This window comes from Mobula birostris, chromosome 13, assembly GCF_030028105.1.
Source record: "Mobula birostris isolate sMobBir1 chromosome 13, sMobBir1.hap1, whole genome shotgun sequence".
In the NCBI taxonomy this organism is placed as follows: domain Eukaryota; kingdom Metazoa; phylum Chordata; class Chondrichthyes; order Myliobatiformes; family Myliobatidae; genus Mobula; species Mobula birostris.
In genome coordinates, this window is record NC_092382.1 from 90,812,092 (window position 1) to 90,838,727 (window position 26,636).

The following is a 26,636-nucleotide window of genomic DNA, read 5'->3' on the forward strand; positions in this document are numbered from 1 at the left end:
GACAGGAGTACTTATTGTCAAGGGACACAGCCACAGCCACAGGGGTACTCTCTATTACCTGATTCTTCCTAATCCCCCTGCTAAATGTGACTCAGTTGTCTTCCTCCCATGGCCCCGGTGCGACCATCTGCCTGTAGCTTCTCTCTATCAACTCCTCACTCTCCCTGACCAGACGAAGGTCATCGAGCTGCAGCTCCAGTTCCCTCAGTAGCTGCATCTCGACACACCTGGTGCTGATGTGGACGTCCGGGAGGCTGGTAGACTTCACTACCTCCCATATCCGGCACTGAGAACAACAAGCTGCCCTCACACTCATACTTACCCCTCTCCTCAAATAACAACAAAAAATGAATACCAAACCTTCCTTGCCTCGCCCGTTTCTGCCAAAGCCCTTAAGTCTCCACTCTGCTCCCGGCTCACTCTGCAGCCCGCAAACTACACTGCCCGCTGTATAAGGCTGTGTTCCTTTTAAATCTTCCACGCTTCACTCCCTGACGTCACACGCCTGCGCAGTCCCGCCTCTCTCAACGCTGATTTAAAAAAAAGAAAAATTCAAAAAAGGCTTCCTCCACACTCCCGCTCCGATTCTCAGACCTTGACTTTTTAGTTGCTTCTGTTGGTTTTTAAAACCTTACCAATCTTCTAATTTCCCAGTAACTTTTGCTCCACTGAATGCTTTCATGTTGGCATTGACTTCTCTTGGTCACCATGGCTGTGTCATCTTGCCTTTATAATACTTCCTCTTTGGGAGGTATATATCCTGTGTCTTCTGAATTGATTCCAGATATTCCAGGCATTGCTTCTCTGCCGTCATCCCTGCCAGTGTTCTTTTCCAATCAGTTTTAGCCAGCACCTCTCTCATGCCTCTGTAATTCCCTTTACTCCACTGTGATACTGATACATCTGACTTCAGCTTTTCCTTCTCAAATTTCAGGGTGAATTCGATCATATTATGATCACTTGCCCTGAAGGTTCTTTTGCCTTCAGCTCTCTAATCAATTCCAGTTCATAGCACAGCACCCAATCCAGAATAGCTGATCGCACAAATTGCACCAAAAGGCCATCTGGAAGGCTCTCTAGAAATGTCCCCTCATAGAATCCAGCACCAAACCAATTTTCTCAAACTACCTGCTTATTCAAATCCCCATTGACTACTGTAACAATGCCCTTTTGCATTCATTTACTATCTCCCATTTAATTTGCAGTCCACATCCTTTCTACTGCTTAGAGGTTTCTTATACAACTCCCATTGACACCTAGTTTACCGTTCCATTTCTTTAGCTCTATCCACAGTGATTCAACACCCTCCAACCCCTGGTGGCTCAACCATCAGCGCAGAATTAGTCTTTTGTCTCGAGCGCGATGCAGGGAGTGAGCTGTTCTGTTCTGTACACAGTGATGGATCTGTGGTAGAATCGGTACAGCCTTGACATGAAAAACTACTGGGCTGTAGCCAGAGGAGCAGAGTTGCGTTCTACCTGGTGCGGCTGGAGATACAGGCACCTCCGGTCCTCGAGCCCCATGTTTAGCATCAGGCTTCAAGCAAGCCAGAGGTGTGATCTCAGTTTGTGGGAATGCAGATTGTCGGAGAAACCAACAGTCACTGCTCCCAGGGGAAGTCCAGTCCTTGATGAAAATCCTGTAGATATGCTGGGAGGAACTGCAAAGTTCTGGGGCATAGAGGGTTGCAAATTGGTCAGTTTTTGGCCTGGAGAGTCATTGGAACAGACAGTGTGTGTCTTCACAAGGCAAAACTTTCTTTCTCATCCCAATGCCAGTCTAATACTCCTATTGATATTGTTTACGATAGAGCAACAGAATTGTGGAACGACTGAACAGATGGCTGAAAATTCCAAAAGAGAGGGGGATGCAGAGAGTGTTTTATCAAGGAAAAACACAGGTTTGTGCAGTTTTCCAGAAAATTTTAATCGTTGTTCCATGTCACTTGCAAACACTGGAGACTCATAAAGGAAGAGGAAATGGGGAAGAGGCTGAGCCAGAGAATTAACATCTGCAATGGCAGCACAATCACAGATGAACGAGGTGTAGGATCTCTAATCAATCACAGAAGAATGGGGTGTGTGAGCTCTAATCAATCACAACTATTTTGATATACAGTGTTGTTAGCAGAGGAGGGAGGCTTCTTGATAGTGAAGCCCAGATCGTGAGCAGGTCAGTGATAGTGAAAGGAGAGTGACAGTGGTAGGATTTACTGTGTCACAGGAATGCGTTTTTCTCCGGGGAACATTCTGAGAAGCAAAGAAGCAGCAAAGGTGTCACTGTTGTTCGGGCTGAACACAGCCTATTCTTCAATTGGAAAATAGTCCATTCCAAGGATATTTAAAGTTCTTCTGAACTTTGGCAACACCAAAAGATGCATTTAATCTTCTAGAAAATTGGTCGCTAGGACAGAGAATATTTCCCTCTCAGGTCTATGAACAAAACCAATTCAGGGCCCTACCAGAGAGGCCAAGCCAGTTCTCAAGGCGATTGAGGAGAAGGTTGTGGTCCATTGTATCGAAGGCGCTGTTGAGGTCAATACTGATCCTTGAATTGCTGACAGTTTTGGGGAAGGGCCGTCTCCGTGTTGATTTTGTGCTGCTTCAGGTTGTCTCAAAAACCTGACCGAAGCATTTCTGGAATATTTTTTTCCTCATTCAGATAGTTGTTGAACTGGTTGAAAATTACTTTCTCAAAAATCCTGCCCAGGAAAGGAAGGTTTGCTATTGGCCTGTAGCTAGCTGATACCTTACTATTAAAGTTTGGCATGACAAGCAACATAAGGGTTTGACAGCCACTGTTTTGAAGGCATCTGGGGAAAAACTCCAGTTTCAAGGGATGTGTTAATAAATTGAACACAGTACGTGCCCTGGTAGCGTAGTGGTTAGCACAATGTGTTACAGTACAGACAACCCGCGTTCATTTCCTGTCATTGCCTGTCAGGAGTTTGTATGTGATCACATTTGTTACCTTTGGGTGTGCTGGTTTTTTCCCACAAAATAAATCCCAAGAAAAATAGGTCAAGCATTTTCCACAAGCTGAGGAATTCTCAATATTTTTATCAACCAAATCAGGGAAAGTATGGCTATATGTACAGGTAATCTCTACAGCCAACCTCTGCAAATGATAGATGGCAACCAAGTCAACATTTCCAAGTATTTCTGATTCAGAACCTTAAGGTTGTAACAAAGATTGTTTTGGATTACCTTGAGAACTGGCTTGGCCTCTCTGGTCGTGCCTTTCATTGGTTTTGTTCAGATATCATAGAGGGTAACATTCTGTCTGTCTTAGCGACCAATTTTCCAGGAGATATAACGCTGCCAAAGTTCGAAGATGGACAAGTTGGTTGGTTAATTGATCGTTTCAAGTTGTCCTGTGGTTAGGCAAGAGTTAACTAGGGGGATAGCTGGGAGTGTGGCTCGAAGGGACAAAAAGGCCTATCTCAATCATTTGTTTTTAATTGAAAACTCAGTAAAAAGAGTTTTAATAAGTCTGGTGGGGATGGGCTCGTGACAGCAAGTAGATGGTTTACTCTTTTGTTGCAATCTTACAAGGTCATCATACCCCTCCAAACTTGGCTGACCAGAAGCTCAGCTCCCATCCTAGACACCCATTCTGAATCTATGTTTTACTCAGTCCTAAATCAGTCTGGTGTAACCACAGTTCATAATTATTATTATTTTTTTGCAGATGGAAACTTCAAACGGAAATTTAGGCGACACCTGTCATTTGGCTCATCGCGGGAGGACGATGGGAACAGTAAACCAGCCCAGGGTCAGAATGAGAGCAGCGTCCCAATGGAGTTTGACATAGCTCAGGGGAAAGGGGGCAAAGTCATCCCAGAGGGAGTGGGGTGAAGGACTGTGTTCAGGGCCGAGGAAGCAGCTCATGTGAGGCGCTGGTTAATCGGGCCCGAGGTTCATTCCTTCTTGGGTCATGGGCAGCTGTAGAGGAGAGAGAAAATGGGGAGGATGGGAACATCGGCATACAATTCAGGAGATGCTGTGGGCCAGGAGCAAGTGGTAGTTGTGGATGGTGTGAGGATAGGTGGTAGATGGATATCCAGTAATGGTTTGCTGTATTTCTGCAAAGGCTTTTTGTAGTTAAGACCATAAGACATCAGAGCAGAATTAGACCGTTTGGCCTGTTGTGTTTTTTCCGCCATTCAATCATGGCTGATCCTTCTCCCCGTAACTTTTGATGCCGTGTCCAATCAAGAATCTGTCAAGTTCTGCCTTAAGTACACCCAGTGACCTGGCCTCCACAGCTGCACGTAGCAACAAATTCCAGAAACTCACCACCCTCTGGCCAAAGCATCTCCGCATCTCTGTTATAAATAGACGCCCCTCTATCCTGAGGCTGTGCCCTCTTGTTCTATACTCCTCCACCATGGGAAACGTCCTTTCCACATCTACTCTGTCTAGAACTTTCAACAAGTTCCAGAGCCATCAAATGTTTCTCACATGATAACCCTTTCATTCCCGGATTCATTCTTGTGAACCTCCTCTGAACCCTCTCCAATGCCAGCACATCTTCTCTTCGATGAGGAGCCCAAAACTGTTCACAATACCCAAGGTGAGACCTCACCAGTGCCTTCATGAAGCTTCAGCATCACATCCCTGCTGTTGTATTCTAGACCTCTTGAAATGAATGCTAACATTGCATTTGTCTTCATCACCACTGACTCTACCTGCAAGTTAACCTTTGGTGTGCTCTCCACAAGGAATCCCAAGTCCCTTTGCATCTCCCCATTTAGGAATAGTCTGCACATTTATTTCTACTACCAAAGTGCATGAGCATGCATTTTTCAACATTGTATTTCATTTGCCACTTTCTTGCCCATTCTCCAAATCTGTCTTTCTGCAGCCTACCGGTTTCCTCAACACCACCTGCCCCTCCTTCAATCTTCGTGTCATCTGCAAACTTGGTGACAAAGCCATCTATTCTATCATCTAAATCATAAAAAAAGTAGTCCCAACACCGACCTCTGCGGAACACCACTAGTCACTGGCAGCTAACCAGAAAAGGATCCGTTTATTCCTACTCGCTTCTTTCTACCAATCGGCCAGTGCTCTAACCATGCCAGTAACTTTCCTGTAATGCCGTGGGCTCTTAACTTGGTAAGTAGCATCAAATGTGGTCAATGTTGTGGGCAAACAGCTGCCTGGAACCACAGGTGAGAGCTGAGTGTCTGGGAGAATAATGATCAGTGTGTTGCCCCAGACATGACAAGCCGCTTACCAGAGGTACTTCCCCCCCTCCCTGGACACCCCCCAGACAGACAAACATCCCCTCCCCGGAAACCCCACAGATGGACAGCATCCCTTTCCCTTTCCATCACGTCCCATACTGGCAGACAACATCTCCACCATGTGCAGAGGTGAAGAGAAGGAATGTTAAAATTGAGCAATAGAAACAGGATGAGAAAAACACACCCTGGATCAGTTTGCCATTGAATAAAATGTTTTGTTCTGGTTGTGTCCTCAATGCTGCTTTCTCAGTCTTGCTCAAGCCAGATGACCACTAATTGTAGATTCTGGCAATCCCTGTGTATGGAATACACTTCACAATTCCACATCAACAACCCTCTGGGGCAGAAAATTCCAAATTACCATACGCCTAAAGACAAAATTCCTGCTTACCTGTTGTAAATAGCGGAAGCCATATTCTGAGTAAGGTTGAGAGGAGCATAATACAACCACTGTCTGCCTTCTGTGGGCAAGGCAATTCTGGATCCACAAAGCAAGGTCCCCTTGGAACCCATGTCTCCTTACTTTCCCAACAATTCTTGCATGGGGTACCCTTTTAAATGTCTTGCTGAGCTCCATATACAATACATCTTCTGCTCTGCCTCATGAGTGTGCTTTGTCACATCCACAAAAAATTCAGTCAGGCTCGTAAGGCACGACCCACCTTTGACAAAACCATGCTGACTCTTCCTAATCATATTATGTCTCTCCAAATATAAATCCTGCCTTTCAGGATCTTCTCCATCAACTAACCAACTACTGAAGTAAGACTCACTGGTCTATAATCTCCTGGGCTATCTCTACTTCCTTTCCTGAATAAGGGAACAACATTTGGAACCCTCCAATCCTCTGAAACCTCTGATGATGCAAAGACCATTGCCAGAGTCTTCCATTGCCAGTCTCCTCCCTCACCTCCCGCAGTAGCCTGGGGTATACCTCATCCAGTCCCAGTGACTTATCCAACTTGAAGCTTTCCAAAAGCTTCAACGTATCCTCTTAATGTCTGTAGGCTCAAGCTTTTCAGTCCACCATAAGTCATCCCTACCATCGCCAAGGTCCTTTTCCAGATTGAATACTGAGGCAAAGTACTCATTAAGTACCTCTGCTATTTCCTCTAGTTCCATACACACTTTTCCACTGTCACACTCGATTGGTCCTATTCTCTCATGTCTTATCCCCTTGCTCTTCACATACTTGTAGAGTGCCTTGGTGCTTTCCTTAATCCGGTTTGCCAAAGCCTTCTCACGGTCCCTTCTGGCTCTCCTAATTTCATTCTCCTAATTTGCTTCAAGGATTGGGCCTCGTATGACCCAGCGAGGGTGGGGCTCGGAGGATCATGCAGTGTGACTGAGAGGGTCAGGCCCAGGGTGTTGGGATGGTCTGCGCTGTGGTGGATTAGACCGTGGTGACTGGTCATTTTGAGACTCGGGTTGAATGAGAGAGTGCTATTTCCTCATTGAGAAGGTGGTGGGTGGTGTTGGAGACTCCACAGCAGGTTTCTGGCAGTGGGGGGTGCTGGGTAATGTATGGGCCAGGGATGGAGTTTCCATGGATACAGTGGAAAGGAAGTGCAGGGTCCAGGTGCATGTTGGGTTCCTGCCTGGACACTAGTCTGGAAAGAATGGAGACTGGTGATGACCTGGTCCATTGGATCCAACTGTGTGTGTCTTCACAGGGAAATCTTTTCCTTCAAGTTTTATTGCCTATTGCTCTTCTTTCTGTTTTGTACAGCGCCCCAGGACTATAGAACACCTGCCGCCATGAAGTCTGCATGCACCAGCTGGGACGGAGACTTGGGGACCTCAGCATCAAGGAAACAGAGAGGTTTGTTCAGGGTTCTGCAAAGTGTGACTGTCCTGCAGGGTCTGGATATGTTGCAAACACCTGGGTTACACAAAGGAAGAGAGAAAATTATGTATCTGATGTGGAAGTAGCTGTGCTCAGAGAGGTGACGCCCACTAGGGTCGTGCGATCCCACATGGAGGGGGTCAAGGAGCTGTTTCAGGCACCACTGACATTACTTTTCATTTACATAAAGACCGATTGAGGAGAAAGAGAACCGGGTGAATGGAGTGAGCAAGCAGCAGGAGGAACTGTGACACTGAGCGGGTCAGCGACAGTGAAACGGGAGCCATGTTGGTGCGTTTTGCAGTCTCTAGGAAACACAGTCTATTCCAGGGAAAGGAGATGGCCGTTTGGTCTGAGGGGTTGAATGTGAGAAATACTTCAATCAGGATATGTACAGTATTTCGCAAATGTGAAAAGCAGGGCAGATGTGAACCCGTGAGCAGAGTTTGCTTCTCCGTAGACTCAGCAAGACGATTCAGGTTCCAAAATGCAGAACAGTGAACAGGGTCCAAGAACAGATTTTGTAGGGTTTTTCTTCTGGAATGGGTACATCATTGTAAACGGAAAGCGAAGGGAATGGGAATGTGACTGAACATTCTGCGATTCAACAAGATAACAAGCGCTATGCTGAGAGCTCACACATTTCTGGGAGCAGAGGGTGATACAACAGGATTGGTCAAGGGGTAAATGTGGTCGATTGCAGTGAAACAGTAGATGTTTATTGGATCAAATGTTATGTAGTGCCACTGTGGTTAAGGTATGGTATTGTGACAGACAATAATGTGCAGACATTGGCCCCTGCCTCACCATGGTTTTGCCAGCCATCAATCAGTCATTTTACCAGACCGTAGTCTCTGTCCTACTCTACATCTCCAAACTGAATTGTCATCTGGATTCTCTCATGATATTCAGATGACTTGCCTCCTCCTCTTTCTCCGGCAGTGTGTCAGAGTACAGTCATTCAAATCGAAAAAAGATGCCCCTGCGTTTTCCATGTAAACCTCTTGCTCCCCTCCTTAAACATCCTCTCGTCCTCAACACCTCTGCCATGGGGAATTGTTTTTTCTGACTATCAATCCCATCCCACCATCACTTATTCTATTTCGATCGCATGTCCGCTCAGTCGTGTCTGCTGTGAGAATCTGAGTGATTGTGACATTTGGGAAAGGCTGTCTCTGAGATTGGACCATACGTGACCCAAGAAAACCCACAAGGCCAGAAGACATAGGAGAATTAGGCCATTTGGCCCATTGATTCTGCTCCACCATTCAATCACGGCTGATTCTTTGTTCCCCCTCCTCAGCTGCAGTGCCCATAATGTTTGATGCCGTGTGCAATCAAGAATCTATTAATCTCTGCCTTTGACACACCCAGCAACCTGGCCTCCACAGCTGCCTGTGCCCTCTTGTCCTGGACTCCCCCACCATGGGAAAAGTCCTTTCCACATCTCTCTCTAGGCCTTTCAACATTCGAAAGGTTTCAATGAAATCCCCTCTCATCCTTCTAAATTCCAGCATGTACAGACCCAGAGACATCAAACATTCCTTGTATGGTAACCCTTTCATTCCTGAAATCATCCTCGTGAACCACTTTTGGACCCTCTCTAATGCCAGCACATCTCTTCTAAGATGTGGAGTCCAGAACTATTCACAATACTCCAGATACAGCCTCACCAGTGCCTTATAAAGCTTCAGCACCACATCCCTGCTCTTGTATTCTAACCCAGGGTATCAGAAGATATTTAGGCAGAGTGTGTGTTTCACTGGAATGGTATGGTGTGAGAGCTGGGAGATTGGTGCCTGGCACGATCAGTCGATGGGGTGGCATGGATCCCAGCAGGGGCTTGTACAGCGTGTGACATGGTGAAGATGGGTCCCAACATTTGGACACTGTGTGATGTGGGAATATTTTTTCTAGCTGGAGGATAACAGGAGTTATATATCTCAATCCTCAGTGGTAGTGGCAGAAAAGTCCTTGGCCACCTGCTGTGTAAATGCTAAAGAGCATAACTGTGTCTACCCTGTTATATAGATAGATAGGTACTGTATTGATCCCAAAGGAAATTACTGTGTCACAGTAGCATTACAAGTGCACAGATATACAAATAGTAGAAGAGAAGTTAGAAAGAAGAAAATAATAAGTTACTGCAAACAGTCTGGCGGATGGGGCGGGGGAAGGGGAAGGTTATCATTCCCCCGGCTATAGGTTGACTTGTTACAGAGCCTAATGGCTGAGGGTAAGAACGACCTCTTTGAGCAGCCCAGTTGTCTCAGTCTATCACTAAAAGAGCTCCTCTGTTCAGTCAAGGTGGCATGCAGAGGGTGAGAAACATTGTGTGGAATTGTCAGGGTTTTCCAGCGTGTCCTTTGTTCTCTGAGACTGGGTGTAACGCAATCATCTGCTTATCAAAGCTGGCATGTCTGCAATCCCCCGATAATTCCACTTGAAAATTTACTTACCCACAGCCTCAGTTCACATTATCACCACCCATTCCGAATGTGTTTCGCTCAGTTCTAAATCGTTCCGCTCTGGTTTGCAATTCGTGATTTCTGTTTTTCCCTCCCAGCTGGAGAACATGCTTTCAGTCGGAGATTTAAGCAACTTTTACCATTCGGCTCCTCGAGGGAAAATGGTCAGAACGCTGGAGGCACCAGAGCAAAACAAGGCTATGTTGAGGGCTGCATCCCATTGGAAAACGATTCAGCTTCTGAGGAAAGGGAACAAATTCATCCCAGAGCGCTGTTTGATACGGAGACCCAGGATTGTGAACCACCTGTCACCATGAAGTCTCGATGCTCGAACAGCAGAGGGGAGGCAGGGACCCCGACACCGAGGAAAGGCTCAGGTTTGTGTCGATCAAATGTCCTTTCAGTGGGCCAAGAGTGTAATGGACTTTACATTATAAGCCTTGGTACTGACTGAGACGAGACTTGGAGTGGGAGGAGAGAAAGTTTCAAACAGGTTGGTCTTGAGACTTGTTGAATTTTATTGAGCAAGAGAAGGGACATGGAGTGAGAGAATAGAAGAGGTGGTTTTGTGACCGGCTGTGTTTCATTTAACAGTTCCTTATCATTTGCACATTTTCATTTTAAATCTTTTTATTAATTATTATTGAAAATCAATAAAAAATACTTTAAAATAGTCAAATCAAATAACTAATTAACCAAGCTAACCAGTGTACCAACAATAATAAGAAAAAAACAACATGTTAAAACTATTACCTTTTTTGGAAAAAAGAAAGAAAGAAAAAAGAACCCCTACTAACTAAAACAAAAAAAAAACCCTACTAACCGAAAAACAAATGAGAAAAAAAAAATTCCATTGGGAGCACAACCCCGGAGCTATACGCCATACAAGCTTCCGTAAAAGAAAAACATCAATCCGCCAACCAAAACCAATTACACAAGAATCAGAAGGTGACCGCCTTAATTAACTCAAATCAAATGATAGTAGCGGGCAGAAGAACTCCACCTGTTCTCAAAGTCAAATTGAGGATCAAAAGTTCGATTTCTAATTTTCTCCAAGCTAAGACAGAAAATTGCCTGACAGAACCATTGTATCAAAGTGGGAGTAGAGACATCTTTCCATTTCAATAAAATAGCTCTTCTGGCTAATAATGTGACAAATGCAATTTCATGTTGGTCTGGTATAGAAATACCGTGAATATATTGAGGAATTATACTGAACCAAACTGTCAATTTATTAGGTTGTAAATTAATTTTTAAAGCTTTAGAAATTATGGAGAAAATAGATTTCCAAAACTGTTTCAATACAGAACACGACCAAAACATATGTATCAATATAGCCATCTCAGTTTTACATCTATCACACTGACTATCAACATTAGGAAATATTTTAGACAGTCTCTCCTTTGTCAAATAATAACAATGTACAATTTTAAATTGAATTAGAGAGGGACTGGCACAAGTCGAAGAAGAGTTAACCAACTTCAAAATTCGCAACCAATCCTCTGTTATCAAGGTCATGTTAAGCTCTCTTTCCCAGTCTTGCTTAATCTTAAGTAAAGAATAATTATACTGTTGTAATAGTAAATTATAAATTTTCACAATAAAACCTTTCACTGAAGGATTCATTTTTAAAATAATGTCTAACAGGTCAGAGTCTTGTATATAAGGAAAATTACTTAAATATTCTTGCAAGAAACGTCTGACCTGAAGATATTGCAAGAAATGTGAGTGCGAGAGAGAATATTTAGTTACTAATTTCTCAAAAGACATCAATCGGCCTTCTTGAAACAGATCCATGAAGGAATTAACTCCTTTATTCCTCCAAAGAAAAAAGGTAGGGTCACTAAGTGAAGGTTTAAATAACTAGTTTCGATAAATTAAACTAAGAAGGTTAAATTTTTTAAGATTACGAAACGGGTACCAAATTCGTAATGACTGCTTAATCATTGGATATAAATTTAGAATAGAAATTTTGGCTAGTTGTACAGGTAAAGAGGCTCCTAATAACAAAGTTAAGTAAAATTGTTTCACAGCTTTCAGTTCCAAATCAATCCAAGGTGGTCGTTCATTTTTATCAGTCCAATATAACCAAGAACACACACAACGTGTATTAACTGCCCAATAATGCATTCTTAAAGTAGGCAGAGCAAAGCCTCCATCCATTTTTGATTTTTGTAAATGATATTTTCCAATTCTTGGTCTCTTATTATTCCAAACAAAAGATGAAATAATAGAATCAACCTGATCAAAAAAGTTCTTAGTTAAAAAAATAGGAATATTTTGAAATACATATAAATATTTTGGTAAGATCATCATTTTAACTGCATGAATATGGCCAGCTCACGAAAGTGTAAGTGTATTCCATCTACAAAATATTTGCTTCATAAAATCCACTAAAGGAACCAAATTAGCTCTGTAAAGGTCTCCATAATTTTTAGTGATGATAATATCTAAATATTCAAAAGAGTCCGTAACTTTAAAAGGAATGTCATCATATATAGAAGCAGAATCATTTAAAGGAAATAATTCACTTTTATTAAGGTTTAATTTATATCCTGAGAACTTTCCATATTCATTTAATAATTTCAATAAACTAGGAATGGATTCTTCAGGATTCGAAACATAAACTAAAAGATCATCAGCATAAAGGGAGATCTTATGAATAGTCCCATTTATGGAAATTCCTTGAATATCTTTAGCTTCATGAAGTGCAATAGCCAAAGGTTCCAACATCAAATTAAATAACAGGGGACTTAACGGACCCTTGTCTCGTACCCCGCGAAAGTCGAAAAAAAGGAAATCTGCAATTATTAGTAATAACAGTGGAATAGGGCTTTTATATATCATTCTAATCCACATTAGAATTAGTACCAATGTTGAATTTCTCAAGAACGTTAAATAAGTATTTCCATTCAACTCTATCAAATGCTTTTTTAGCATGAAGAGAAACAACACATTAGGGAGTCTTAGAAAGGGATGTGTATATAACATTCAACAGTCTCTGAGTATTAAAGAAGGAATAACAACCTTTTATAAAACCTGTTTGGTCCTGAGAGATAATTTTAGCCAGAATATCCTCCAGTCGATTAGCCATTATTCTTGAAAGAATTTTAGCACCCAAATTTAATAGGTCTATATGAAGCGCAATCAGTAGGGTCTTTATCTTTCTTAAGAATTAAAGAAATAGAAGCTTCATAAAATGTGGGAGGTAACTCTCCTAACAAAAAAATCTTTGAGCATTTCGAACATATAGGGAGAAAGCAATTTTTCAAATTTTTTGTAAAATCCTACAGAAAAACCATCCAATCCAGGAGCTTTAGCAGATTGCATTGAAAGACTAGCTTTCTGGATTTCTTATTCAGTAATAGGAGTATCAAGAGTTTGTTGACTTCAACAGATATTCTAGGCAAATCAATCTTTTGTAAAAAGGCATTCATTTTAGAAGGATCAGTTGGAACCTGAGATTTATAGAGTTCACTGTAAAAGTCCTGAAAAATTTTATCAATGTCTTCATAATTACAAACTAAACTACCTTACGAATTTTAACAATTTGTCTTTTAGCTCCAGCTGCTTTTAATTGGGATGCTAGTAGCTTATTATTTTTGTCTCCAAACATATAAAATTGACTTTTTAATTTAAGCCAATTTCTTTCAATAGGATAAGTTAAAAGTAAATTATATTGTGATTGAAGTTCAACCCTTTGTTTAAATAAATCAGTGTTAGGAGAGACTGCATAAATATTATCCAAGTCTTTAATTTATTTTGATATACTATCTAACTCTATTTTTGTCTGTTTCTTAAGCTTAGCCAAATAGGAGATTATCTGACTTCGCAAATATGCTTTCAGTGTATCCCATATAATCAATTTCAACACATCTCCCATATTATTAAAAAGTAAAAAAATCTTTTATCTGAGTCTCAATAAATTTGACAAAGTCCAAACTTTGTAATAAGTTTTCTGGAAAACGCCAAGGTAAATTTACAATACCAACATCATTCAATTCAAAAGTTAAGCTTAAAGACACATGATCCGAAATAGCGACAGCATCATATTCACATTTCTGGACTTTGGATAAAAATTGGAAATCAGCTTTAAAATAATCAATTCTCGAATATTTTTTATGAACATGTGAATAAAAAGAATAATCTCTATCATTAGGATGTAAATTTCTCCAGATTTCGATCAATAATAATCAATTAAAAAAGAGTTAATAAGTCGCTGACTGGTTGAACTCTTGTCAATTAAAGGATTTAAACAACAGTTAAAATCACCACCCATTAACAACATATATTCATTTAAGTTTGGCAATAAACCAAATACATTTTTAAAAAAAGAAGGATCATCTACATTAGGTCCATATAGATTAACCAGGACAATTTTTCTATGATAAATTATTCCTTTGACAATTAAAAACCTACCATTAATATCTGACACAATATCTTCTTGGATAAATAAAATATTAGATTTAATAAAAATAGATACCCCCTTTGTTTTATTTTGACAAGTGGCCTGATATTGAACGCCCTTCCACGATTTAAAAAATCTATTTTGATCACCCGTTCTGAAATGTGTTTCTTGAGCAAAAATTATGTCGGGCTGTAATCTGTTAATAATTTTAAAAGTCTTCTTTCATTTAATAGGCTGATTCCAGCCACGAACATTCCAACTAATAACGTTTATCTGTTTAACTGCCATAAAATATTTTTTTAACACGAAAATACGCGCATACCAACGCAGGCTAATCAAAAATGGCTGTGATGAGTATAACCATATAGAAAACACGCATGGTCCGGTACTCCATAATGGGAAAAAATACAAGAGAGGAAAAAAATGAAAAAAAAAAATTAATCCAACTGTAAAACCTATAATTCAAAACTACCCCCAATCCTCCCACCATCCCAAAAGATAGAAATCCGGCAAAAGGAAGAAATAAGCCGGAATGCGTTCTCATAGAAAAAGAAAAAAGAAACAGAAGTCTGCGAGCTGTTCAATTTAGATAGTGATTTTAAAAGTTTATCTTAAATCTCCCCCCTCCCTTTACAAAAAAAAGCAGTAAGTTTAAGGGATAATGGCGCCGATTTTTTTCGTTAGACATAATATTGTTTAGGTTTAATTTTATTGCTTTGACGTCTCTGGAGACTGTTTTTGCATTCCTAAGTTTATTTTTTAATGATTAAGTATAAACACCATTTGTTTCTTTGTCGGGCTTTCTTATCTTAGGACCTTGTGTTTTTTTTCATTTGCACATTTCCAAACTGACCGTTAGCAGCTGATTCTCCAATTGGCAGGAACCAATAAAAAGCACTTGGGGTCAATAGAATGTCAGTATTGGAGTGGCCTCAGAAGGGGTGAGGGCCAGTTACTGTCAGGACCAGAAGCTCCGCTCCCATCCTAGCCACCCATTCTGAATCTGTGTTTTGCTCAGTCCTTAATCAGTCTGGTGTAACCACAGTTTGTAATTATTTTTTTTTTTTTGCAGATGGAAAATTGAAATTCAAACGACACCTGTCATTTGGCTCATCGCGGGAGGACAATGAGAACAGTAAACCAGCCCAGGGTCAGAATGAGAGCAGTGTCCCAATGGAGTGTGACACAGCTCAGGGGAAAGGGGGCAAAGTCATCCCAGAGGGAGTGGGGTGAAGGACTGTGTTCAGGGCCGAAGAAGCAGCCCATGTGAGGTGCTGGTTAATCGGGCCCGAGGTTCATTCCTTCTTGGGTCATGGGCAGCTGTAGAGGAGAGAGAAAATGGGGAGGATGGGAACATCGGCATACAATTCAGGAGATGCTGTGGGCCAGGAGCAATTGGTAGTTGTGGATGGTGTGAGGATAGGTGGTAGATGGATATCCAGTAATGGTTTGCTGTATTTCTGCAAAGGCTTTTTGTAGTTAAGACCATAAGACATCAGAGCAGAATTAGACTGTTTGGCCTGTTGTGTCTTCTCCGCCATTCAATCATTGCTGATCCTTTTCTCCCCTCCGCTCCCCGTAACTTTTGATGCCGTGTCCAATCAAGAATCTGTCAAGTTCTGCATTAAGTACACCCAGTGACCTGGCCTCCACAGCTGCTGGTAGCAACAAATTCCAGAAACTCACTACCCTCTGGCCAAAGCATCTCCGCATCTCTGTTATAAATAGACGCCCCTCTATCCTGAGGCTGTGCCCTCTTGTTCTATACTCCCCCACCACGTCCTTTCCACATCTACTCTGTCTAGACCTTTCAACATTCAAAAGGTTTCTAAGTTCCAGTGAGTACAGACCCAGGGCCATCAAATGTTTCTCGCATGATAACCCTTTCATTCCCGGATTCATTCTTGTGAACCTCCTCTGAACCCTCTCCAATGCCAGCACATCTTCTCTTCGATGAGGAGCCCAAAACTGTTCACAATACCCGAGGTGAGGTCTCACCAGGGCCCTCATAAAGCCTCAGCATCACATCCCTGCTCTTGTATTCTAGACCTCTTGAAATGAATGTTAACATTGCATTTGCCTTCATCACCACTGACTCTACCTGCAAGTTAAAATTGGTGTGTTCTCCACAAGGAATCCCAAGTCCCTTTGCATCTCCCCATTTAGGAATAGTATGCACATTTATTTCTACTACCAAAGTGCATGAGCATGCATTTTCCAACATTGTATTTCATTTGCCACTTTCTTGCCCATCCTCCAACTCTGCAGTCCTTCTGCAGCCTACCTGTTTCCTCAACATTACCTGCCCCTCCTTCAATCTTCGTGTCATCTGCAAACTTGGTGACAGAGCCATGTATTCTATCATCTAAATCATAAAAAAAGTAGTCCCAACACCGACCTCTGCGGAACACCACTAGTCACTGGCAGCCAACCAGAAAAGGATCCGTTTATTCCTACTCGCTGCTCTCTGCCAATCGGCCAGTGCTCTAACCATGCCAGTAACTTCCCTGTAATGCCGTGGGCTCTTAACTTGGTAAGTAGCATCAAATGTGGTCAATGTTGTGGGCAAACAGCTGCCTGGAGCTACAGGTGAGAGCTGAGTGTCTGGGGGAATAATGATCAGTGTGTTGCCCCAGACATGACAAGCCGCTTCACCAGAGGTACTTACCCCCTCCCTGGACAGACAGCATCCCCTCCCTGGACACCCCCCAGACAGACAGCATCCCTTTACTGGACAACCCACACACCCCATAGCTGGCAGACAGCATCTCCACCATGTGCCATTGGTGAAGAGAAGGAATGTTAAAATTGCGCAATAGAAACAGGAAGAGCAAAAACACACCCTGGATCAGTTTGCTGTTGAATACAATGTTTTGTTCTGGTTGTGTCCTCAGTGCTGCTTTCTCAGTCTTGCTCAAGCCAGATGACCACTAATTGTAGATTCTGGCAATCCCTGTGTATGGAATAGACTTCACAATTCCACGTCAACAACCCTCTGGGGCAGAAAATTCCAAATTGCCATACGCCTAAAGACAAAATTCCTGCTTACCTGTTGTAAATAGCGGAAGCCGTACTCTGAGTAAGGTTGAGAGGAGCATAATACAACCACTGTCTGCCTTCTGTGGGCAAGGCAATTCTGGATCCACAAAGCAAGGTCCCCTTGGAACCCATGTCTCCTTACTTTCCCAATAATTCTTGCGTGGGGTACCTTATCAAATGCCTTGCTGAGCTCCATATACAATACATCTTCTGCTCTGCCTCATGAGTGTGCTTTGTCACATCCTCAAAAAATTCAGTCAGGCTCGTAACACCCGCCTTTGACAAAACCATGCTGACTATTCCTACTCATATTATGCCTCTCCAAATAGTCATAAATCCTGCCTTTCAGGATCTCCTCTATCAACTTACCAACTACTGAAGTAAGACTCACTGGTAAGGATATTCCTGAATAATTTTTTAATAAGTACCGTAACTTAGCAATCGTTGTTGAAGTAATTTCATCACTTTGTAAGTATCTAGAACATAAAAATCTAAAGTACATAACAGGCCCTTTGGCCCACAAAGTTGTGCCAGCCATGTAACCTACTCGAGAAACTGTCGAGAATTACCCTACCGCACAGACCTCTATTTTTCTAATCTTCATGTACCTGTCTAAGAGTCTCTTAAAAGACCCCGTTGTATCCGTCTGCACCACCGTCACTGGCAGTGCGTTCCATGTACCCACCACTCCCTGTGTGAAAAATTTATGAGAAATGGGTGACATTAAAATTAAAGGTGGACTATTAGGGAGAATGGAAAACAGGGAAGATCATGCAAGAAAACCCAGCTGTTGGTATCTACATTATTTTATGGATCGCAGGAGTACTCTTGCTTCCCATAAATTGAAACAAAATTACCTGTAGGACATTAAAATAAATACCCTATAAATGTAAGACCATCTTTAGTTTATGCCCTCTCATTTTAGCTATTTCAGCCCTGGGAAAAAACCTCTGGCTGTCCACATAATCAATGCCTCTCATCATCTTATACACCTCTAACAGGTCACCTCTCATCCTCATCCTCTGTCGCTCCAAGGAGAAAAGGCCAAATTAACTCAACCTATTCTCATAAGGCATGCTCCCCAATCCATGCAGCATCCTTGTAAATCTCCTCTGCACTCTTTCTATAGTATCCACATCCTTCCTGTAGTGAGGTGATCAGAACTGAACACAATACTCCAAGTGAGGTCTGACCAAGGTCTTATACGGCTATAACATTACCTCACGGCTCTTGAGCTCACTTCCATGGTTGATGAATGCCAACATAACATACATCTTCTTAACAACACAGTCAACCTGCACAGCATGGACACGGACCCTAGGATATCTCTGATCCTCCACACTGCCAAGAGTCTTACCATTAATGCCGTATTCTGTCTTCAAATTTGACCGACCAAAATGAACCACTTCGCACTTATCTGGGTTGAACTCCTCCTGCCATTTCTCGGCCCAATTCTGCTCCCTATCGATGTCCTGCTATAACCTCTGACCACCCTCCAGACTATGCACAACATCCCCAACGTTTGTGTCATCAAATTTGTTTTTATTTGAAAGACACTGACATGCTGTTCTTGCATTACTGATGATGATAGCAACAAGAGGCAAATATCTCTTTAAAAGGTAAACTTGTGGGGAATCATTTGGCTGCTGGATCATTTGAAATGCTCGCGATTGCTATTCTAGAAATATATATGATAGTGCAAGCATTGTGCTCTGTCCAGCCAAAGAATATCCCCAGGTAATGTAAAGGAAAAATACAATAGACATCCAAAATATAATGGAAAAAGCTGACCTCTGCAGGTCAGACTACACTGTGGAATAAGAAAAAGAGTCAATACTTCATGCTAATGATTCAACATCAGAGATGGAAAAAAAATTAAAGATGGCCTTACATTTATAGGGTATTTATTTTAATGTCCTACAGGTAATTTTGTTTCAATTTATGGGAAGCAAGAGTACTCCTGCGATCCATAAAATATCGTAGATATCAACAGCTGGGTTTTCTTGCATGATCTTCCCTGTTTTCCATTCTCCCTAATAGCCCCTCTTTAATTTTAATGTCACCCATTTCTGAGAGTTTCATTCGATTTCTGAAGCTCACTGATTATATACAGTGTCATTGAAACAGCTTGTTAGCATGATCTCTATGTCATTGTATAAAAATCAAATCTAGCCCAAGGCTTCTAAGAAATACCACATGCAACATTTCCGTTATTTGTTAATCTATATAACTTCCATAGGGAGAACCATAGATTGTAGTAATGAGGATTTACTGTTGGGTCAAGCTAGGTAATTTGAAGTCACCAACTGCAAAGTAAGGCAAAGCCCTGCCTCTTTGTAAAACCAGAAGGGATTGTAATCATTGCATCACTTAAGAAAACCAGGATTTGACATGTCTCACCAGAATTAGGAATGTGCCTAGATTACATAGAACAAGGAATAGTACTGCACAGTACAGGCCCTTCAGCTCACAATGTTGTGCCGACCCTCAAACCCTGTCTCCCATATAAGTCCCCACCTTAAATTCCTCCATATACCTGTCTAGTAGTCTCTTAAACTTCACTAGTGTATCTGCCTCCACCACTGACTCAGGCAGTGCATTCCACGCACCAACCACTCTGAGTAAAAAACCTTCCTCTAATATCCCCCTTGAACTTCCCACCCCTTACCTTAAAGCCATGTCCTCTTGTATTGAGCAGTGGTGCCCTGGGGAAGAGGCGCTGGCTATCCACTCTATCTATTCGTCTTATTATCTTATATACCTCTATCATGTCTCCTCTCATCCTCCTTCTCTTCAAAGAGTAAAGCCCTAGCTCCCTTAATCTCTGATCATAATCCATACTCTCTAAACCAGGCAGCATTCTGGTAAATCTCCCCTGTACCCTTTCCAATGCATCCACATCCTTCCTATAGTGAGGCGACCAGAACTGGACACAGTACTCCAAGTGTGGCCTAACCAGAGGTTTATAGAGCTGCATCATTACATCGCGACTCTTAAACTCTATCCCTCGACTTATGAAAGCTAACACCCCATAAACTTTCTTAACTACCCTATCCACCTGTGAGGCAACTTTCAGGGATCTGTGGACATGTACCCCGAGATCCCTCTACTCCTCCACACTACCAAGTATCCTGCCATTTACTTTGTACTCTGCCTTGGAGTTTGTCCTTCCAAAGTGTACCACCTCACACTTCTCCGGGTTGAACTCCATCTGCCACTTCTCAGCCCACTTCTGCATCCTATCAATGTCTCTCTGCAATCTTTGACAATCCTCTACACTGTCTATAACACCACCAACCTTTGTGTCGTCTGCAAACTTGCCGACCCACCCTTCTACCCCCACATCCAGGTAGTTAATAAAAACCACGAAAAGTAGAGGTCCCAGATCCAATCCTCGTGGGACACCACTAGTCACAATCCTCCAATCTGAATGTACTCCCTCCACCACCACCCTCTGCCTTCTGCAATTCTGAATCCATCTGGCCAAACTTCCCTGGATCCCATGCCTTCTGACTTTCTGAATAAGCCTACTGTGTGGAACCTTGTCAAATGCCTTACTAAAATCCATGTAGATCACATCCACGGCACTACCCTCATCTATATGCCACCTCCTCAAATAACTCTTAGACTTGTTAGACACGATCTGCCCTTCACAAACCCATGCTGACTGTCCCTGATCAGACCATGATTCTCTGAATGCCCAGAGATCCTATCTCTAACAATCTTTTCCAACAGCTTTCCCACCACAGACGTAAGGCTCACTGGTCTATAATTACCTGGACTATCCCTACTACCTTTTTGGAACAAGGGAACAACATTCGCCTCCCTCCAATCCTCCAGTACCATTCTTGTGGACAACGAGGACATAAAGATCCTAGCCAGATGCTCAGCAATCTTTTCCCTCGCCTCGTGGAGCAGCCTGGGGAATATTCCGTCAGGTCCCGGGGACTTACTCGTCCTAATGTATTTTAGCAACTCCAACACCTCCTCCCCTTAATATCAACATGCTCCAGAATATCAACCTCACTCATATTGTCCTCACCATCATCAAGTTCCCACTCACTGGTGAATACCGAAAAGAAGTATTCATTGAGGACCTCGCTCACTTCCACATCCTCCAGGCACATCTTCCCACCTTTATCTCTAATCGGTCCTACCTTCACTCCTGTCATCCTTTTTTTCTTCACATAATTGAGGAATGCCTTGGGGTTTTCCTTTACCCTACTCGCCAAGGCCTTCTCAAGCCCCTTTCTTGCTCTTCTCAGCCCCTTCTTAAGCTCCTTTTTTGCTTCCCTGTATTCCTCAATAGACGCATCTGATCCTTGCTTCCTAAACCTCGTGTGCTGCCTTCTTCCACCTGACTAGATTTTCCACTTCACTTGTCACCCCTGGTTCCTTCACCCTACCATTCTTTATCTTCCTCACCGGGACAAATTTATCCCTAACATCCTGCAAGAGATCTCTAAACATTGACCACATGTCCATAGTACATTTTCCTGCAAAACATCATCCCAATTCACACCCGCAAGTTCTAGCCTTATAGCCTCATAATTTGCCCTTCCCCAATTAAAAATTTTCCTGTCCTCTCTGATTCTATCCTTTTCCATGATAATGCTAAAAGCTACTGAGCAATAAAAGGGAAAAAGTGCCACAGTATTAGAGTATTTTGAATAGTCATTTCCTGAAAGTGGCAGCTGAAGAGATTGTGGAGATGTTGTGATCTTTCAAGAATCACTGGATCACCAGAGTGGGGGAGATTCAAACAAAAAGGTCATGAGTTGAGGGTTAAAGGGAAAAAGTTTAGGGGTAACATGAGGGGGAACTTCTTTACTCAGAGAGTGGTAGCTGTGTGGAACGAGCTTCCAGCAGAAGTGGTTGAGGCAGGTTCGATGTTGTCACTTAAAGTTAAATTGGATAGATACGTGGACAGGAAAGGAATGAAGAGTTATGGGCTGAGTGCAGGTCGGTGGGACTAGGTGAGAGTAAGAGTTTGGCATGGATGAGAAGGGCCGAGATGGCCTGTTTCCGTGCTGTAATTGTTATATGGTTATATATATATATATATATGGTCTGTAATTTCCTGGGCTATCTCTACTCCCTTTCTTCAATCGGGGAACATCTCCAATCCTCTGAAACTTCTGATGATGCAAAGACCATTGCCAGAGGTTAAGCAATCTCCTCTCTCACCTCCCACAGCAGCCTGGGGTATACCTCATCCAGTCCCAGTGACTTATCCAACTTGATGCTTTCTAAAAGTTCCAACATATCCTCTTTCTTAATGTCTGTAGGCTCAAGCATTTCAGTCCACTGTAAGTCATCCCTGCAAACGCCAAGGTGCTTTTGTGTAGTGAATAGTGGAGCAAAGTACTCATTAAGTACCTCTACTATTTCCTCTGGTTCCATACACACTTTTCCACTGTCACACTCGATTGGTCCTATTCTCTCACGTCTTATCCTCTTGCTCTTCACATACTTGTAGAATGCCTTGGTGCTTTCCTTAATCCGGTTTGCCGAAGCCTTCTCATGGTCCCTTCTGGCTCTCCTAATTTCATTCTCCTAATTTGTTTCAAGGATTGGGCCTCGTGTGACCCAGCAAGGGTGGGGCTCGGAGGATCATGCAGTGTGACTGAGAGGGTCAGGCGCAGGGTGTTGGGATGGTCTGCGCTGTGGTGGATTAGACCGTGGTGACTGGTCATTTTGAGACTCGGGTTGAATGAGAGAGTGCTATTTCCTCATTGAGAAGGTGGTGGGTGGTGTTGGAGACTCCACAGCAGGTTTCTGGCAGTGGGGGGTGCTGGGTAATGTATGGGCCAGGGATGGAGTTTCCATGGATACAGTGGAAAGGAAGTGCAGGGTCCAGGTGCATGTTGGGTTCCTGCCTGGACACTAGTCTGGAAAGAATGGAGACTGGTGATGACCTGGTCCATTGGATCCAACTGTGTGTGTCTTCACAGGGAAATCTTTTCCTTCAAGTTTTATTGCCTATTGCTCTTCTTTCTGTTTTGTACAGCGCCCCAGGACTATAGAACACCTGCCGCCATGAAGTCTGCATGCACCAGCTGGGACGGAGACTTGGGGACCTCAGCATCAAGGAAACAGAGAGGTTTGTTCAGGGTTCTGCAAAGTGTGACTGTCCTGCAGGGTCTGGATATGTTGCAAACACCTGGGTTACACAAAGGAAGAGAGAAAATTATGTATCTGATGTGGAAGTAGCTGTGCTCAGAGAGGTGACGCCCACTAGGGTCGTGCGATCCCACATGGAGGGGGTCAAGGAGCTGTTTCAGGCACCACTGACATTACTTTTCATTTACATAAAGACCGATTGAGGAGAAAGAGAACCGGGTGAATGGAGTGAGCAAGCAGCAGGAGGAACTGTGACACTGAGCGGGTCAGCGACAGTGAAACGGGAGCCATGTTGGTGCGTTTTGCAGTCTCTAGGAAACACAGTCTATTCCAGGGAAAGGAGATGGCCGTTTGGTCTGAGGGGTTGAATGTGAGAAATACTTCAATCAGGATATGTACAGTATTTCGCAAATGTGAAAAGCAGGGCAGATGTGAACCCGTGAGCAGAGTTTGCTTCTCCGTAGACTCAGCAAGACGATTCAGGTTCCAAAATGCAGAACAGTGAACAGGGTCCAAGAACAGATTTTGTAGGGTTTTTCTTCTGGAATGGGTACATCATTGTAAACGGAAAGCGAAGGGAATGGGAATGTGACTGAACATTCTGCGATTCAACAAGATAACAAGCGCTATGCTGAGAGCTCACACATTTCTGGGAGCAGAGGGTGATACAACAGGATTGGTCAAGGGGTAAATGTGGTCGATTGCAGTGAAACAGTAGATGTTTATTGGATCAAATGTTATGTAGTGCCACTGTGGTTAAGGTATGGTATTGTGACAGACAATAATGTGCAGACATTGGCCCCTGCCTCACCATGGTTTTGCCAGCCATCAATCAGTCATTTTACCAGACCGTAGTCTCTGTCCTACTCTACATCTCCAAACTGAATTGTCATCTGGATTCTCTCATGATATTCAGATGACTTGCCTCCTCCTCTTTCTCCGGCAGTGTGTCAGAGTACAGTCATTCAAATCGAAAAAAGATGCCCCTGCGTTTTCCATGTAAACCTCTTGCTCCCCTCCTTAAACATCCTCTCGTCCTCAACACCTCTGCCATGGGGAATTGTTTTTTCTGACTATCAATCCCATCCCACCATCACTTATTCTATTTCGATCGCATGTCCGCTCAGTCGTGTCTGCTGTGAGAATCTGAGTGCTTGTGACGTTTTGGAAAGGCTATCTCTAAGATCGGACCATACGTGACCCAAGAAACCCCACAAGACCAGAAGACATAGGAAAATTAGGCCATTTGGCCCATTGATCCTGTTCCACCGTTAAATCACGGCTGATCCTTTATTCCCCCTCCTCAGCTGCAGTTAACGTTTGATGCCATGTGCAATCAAGAACCTATTAATCTCTGCCTTTAACACGCCCAGCAACCTGGCCTCCACAGCTGCCTGTGCCCTCTTGTCCTGGACTCCCCCACCATGGGAAAAGTCCTTTCCACATCTCTCTCTAGGCCTTTTAACCTTCGAAAGGTTTCAATGAAATCCTCTCTCAGCCTTCTAAATTCCAGCATGTACAGACCCAGAGACATCAAACATTCCTTGTATGGTAACCCTTTCATTCCTGAAATCATCCTTGTGAACCACTTTTGGACCCTCTCTAATGCCAGCACATCTCTTCTAAGATGTGGAGTCCAGAACTATTCACAATACTCCAGATACAGCCTCACCAGTGCCTTATAAAGCTTCAGCACTACATCCCTGCTCTTGTATTCTAACCCAGGGTATCAGAAGATATTTAGGCAGAGTGTGTGTTTCACTGGAATGGTATGGTGTGAGAGCTGGGAGATTGGTGCCTGGCACGATCAGTCGATGGGGTGGCATGGATCCCAGCAGGGGCTTGTACAGCGTGTGACATGGTGAAGATGGGTCCCAATATTTGGACACTATTTGATGAGGGAATATTTTTTCCAGCTGGAGGATAACAGGAGTTATATATCTCAATCCTTGCTGGTAGTGTCAGAAATGTCCTTGGCCACCTGCTGTGTAAATTGTAAAGAGCATAACTGTGTCTGCTCTGTTATATAGATAGATAGGTACTGTATTGATTCCAAAGGAAATTACTGTGTCACAGTAGCATTACAAGTACACAGATATACAAATAGTAGAGAAGAAGTTAGAAAGATGAAAAATTAAGTTACCTCAAACAGCCTAACAGGAGCGGGGTCATTACTCTCCCAGCTATAGTTTGACTCATTATAGAGCCAAATGGCCGAGGGTAAGAATGACTCCATATAGTCCCTTTGGAGCAGCCCAGTTGTCTCAGTCTATCACTAAAAGAGCTCCTCTGTTCAGTCAAGGTGGCATGCAGAGGGTGAGAAACATTGTGTGGAATTGTCAGGGTTTTCCAGCGTGTCCTTTGTTCTCTGAGACTGGGTGTAACACAATCATTTGCTTATTAAAGCTGGCATGTCTGCAATCCCCCGATAATTCCACTTGAAAATTTACTTACCCACAGCTTCAGCTCGCGTTATCACCACCCATTCCGAATGTGTTTTGCTCAGTTCTAAATCGTTCCGCTCTACCTTGCGATTTGTGATTTCTGTTTTTCTCCCCCGCAGGTGGGGAACATGCTTTGAATCAGGGATTGAAGCGACTTTCGCCATTCGGCTCCTCGAGGGAAAATGGTCAGAACGCTGGAGGCACCAGAGCAAAACAAGGCTATGTTGAGGGCTGCATCCCATTGGAAAACGATTCAGCTTCTGAGGAAAGGGAACAAATTCATCCCAGAGCGCTGTTTGATACGGAGACCCAGGATTGTGAACCACCTGTCACCATGAAGTCTCGATGCTCGAACAGCAGAGGGGAGGCAGGGACCCCGACACCGAGGAAAGGCTCAGGTTTGTGTCGATCAAATGTCCTTTCAGTGGGCCAAGGGTGTAATGGACTTTACATTATAAGCCTTGGGACTGACTGAGACGAGACTTGCAGCTTGATGACCTACTGCTTATTAGTGAAAGTGAGGAGGTGATAGACAGGGGCTACAGGGAGGTAGTCATCCCGAGGCTCCAGGGGTCAGAAAACTGGGTCACTGTCAAGAGAGGGAAGGGAAATGCCCGGATAGTGGAGAGCACACCTGTGGCTGTCCCCCTCAGCAACAAATATCTTGTTCTGGATGCTGTTGAGGGGAATGACCTGACAGGGAACGCCCACGGTGACCGGGTCTCTGGCACTGAGCCTGGCGCTGTTGTGCAGGAGAGAAGGAGGGAAAAGAGAAATGCGGTGTCGTAGGGGATACCATAGTCAGGGGAATGGACAGGAGATTCTGTGAGCCTGATAGAGATACCCGCATGGTGTGTTGCCTCCCAGGTGCCAGGGTACGGGATGTCTCGGATCGGGTCCTGAATATTCTAAAGGGGGAGGGTGAGCAGCCAGTTGTCTTGGTACATGTTGGTACCGATGACATAGATAGGACAAAGGAGGAGGTCCTGAAGAGAGATTTCCAGGAGTTAGGAAGGAAGCTGAGAAGTAGGACCTCCAGGGTAGTAATCTCGGGATT

At 43.3% G+C, this 26,636-nt stretch overlaps 1 protein-coding gene across 3 annotated transcripts in view; it reads left to right on the plus strand.

Moving 5' to 3' along the window:
• LOC140207739 (NACHT, LRR and PYD domains-containing protein 3-like) overlaps positions 1-26,636 on the plus strand; it is a 97,927-nt gene that overhangs the window by 18,865 nt on the left and 52,426 nt on the right. For 2 of the 3 annotated variants that reach the window (XM_072276298.1, XM_072276300.1), the window contains exons 1-6: positions 3,590-3,774; positions 6,981-7,073; positions 9,664-9,942; positions 15,046-15,123; positions 23,023-23,115; positions 25,699-25,977. In XM_072276298.1, coding sequence (XP_072132399.1) covers positions 3,624-3,774; positions 6,981-7,073; positions 9,664-9,942; positions 15,046-15,123; positions 23,023-23,115; positions 25,699-25,977 — 973 coding nt within the window. In that variant the 5' untranslated portion in view covers positions 3,590-3,623. Of the gene's footprint in view, positions 1-1,810; positions 1,901-3,589; positions 3,775-6,980; positions 7,074-9,663; positions 9,943-15,045; positions 15,124-23,022; positions 23,116-25,698; positions 25,978-26,636 lie in introns of those variants that run through there. The other variant, XM_072276299.1, reaches the window with a different exon arrangement.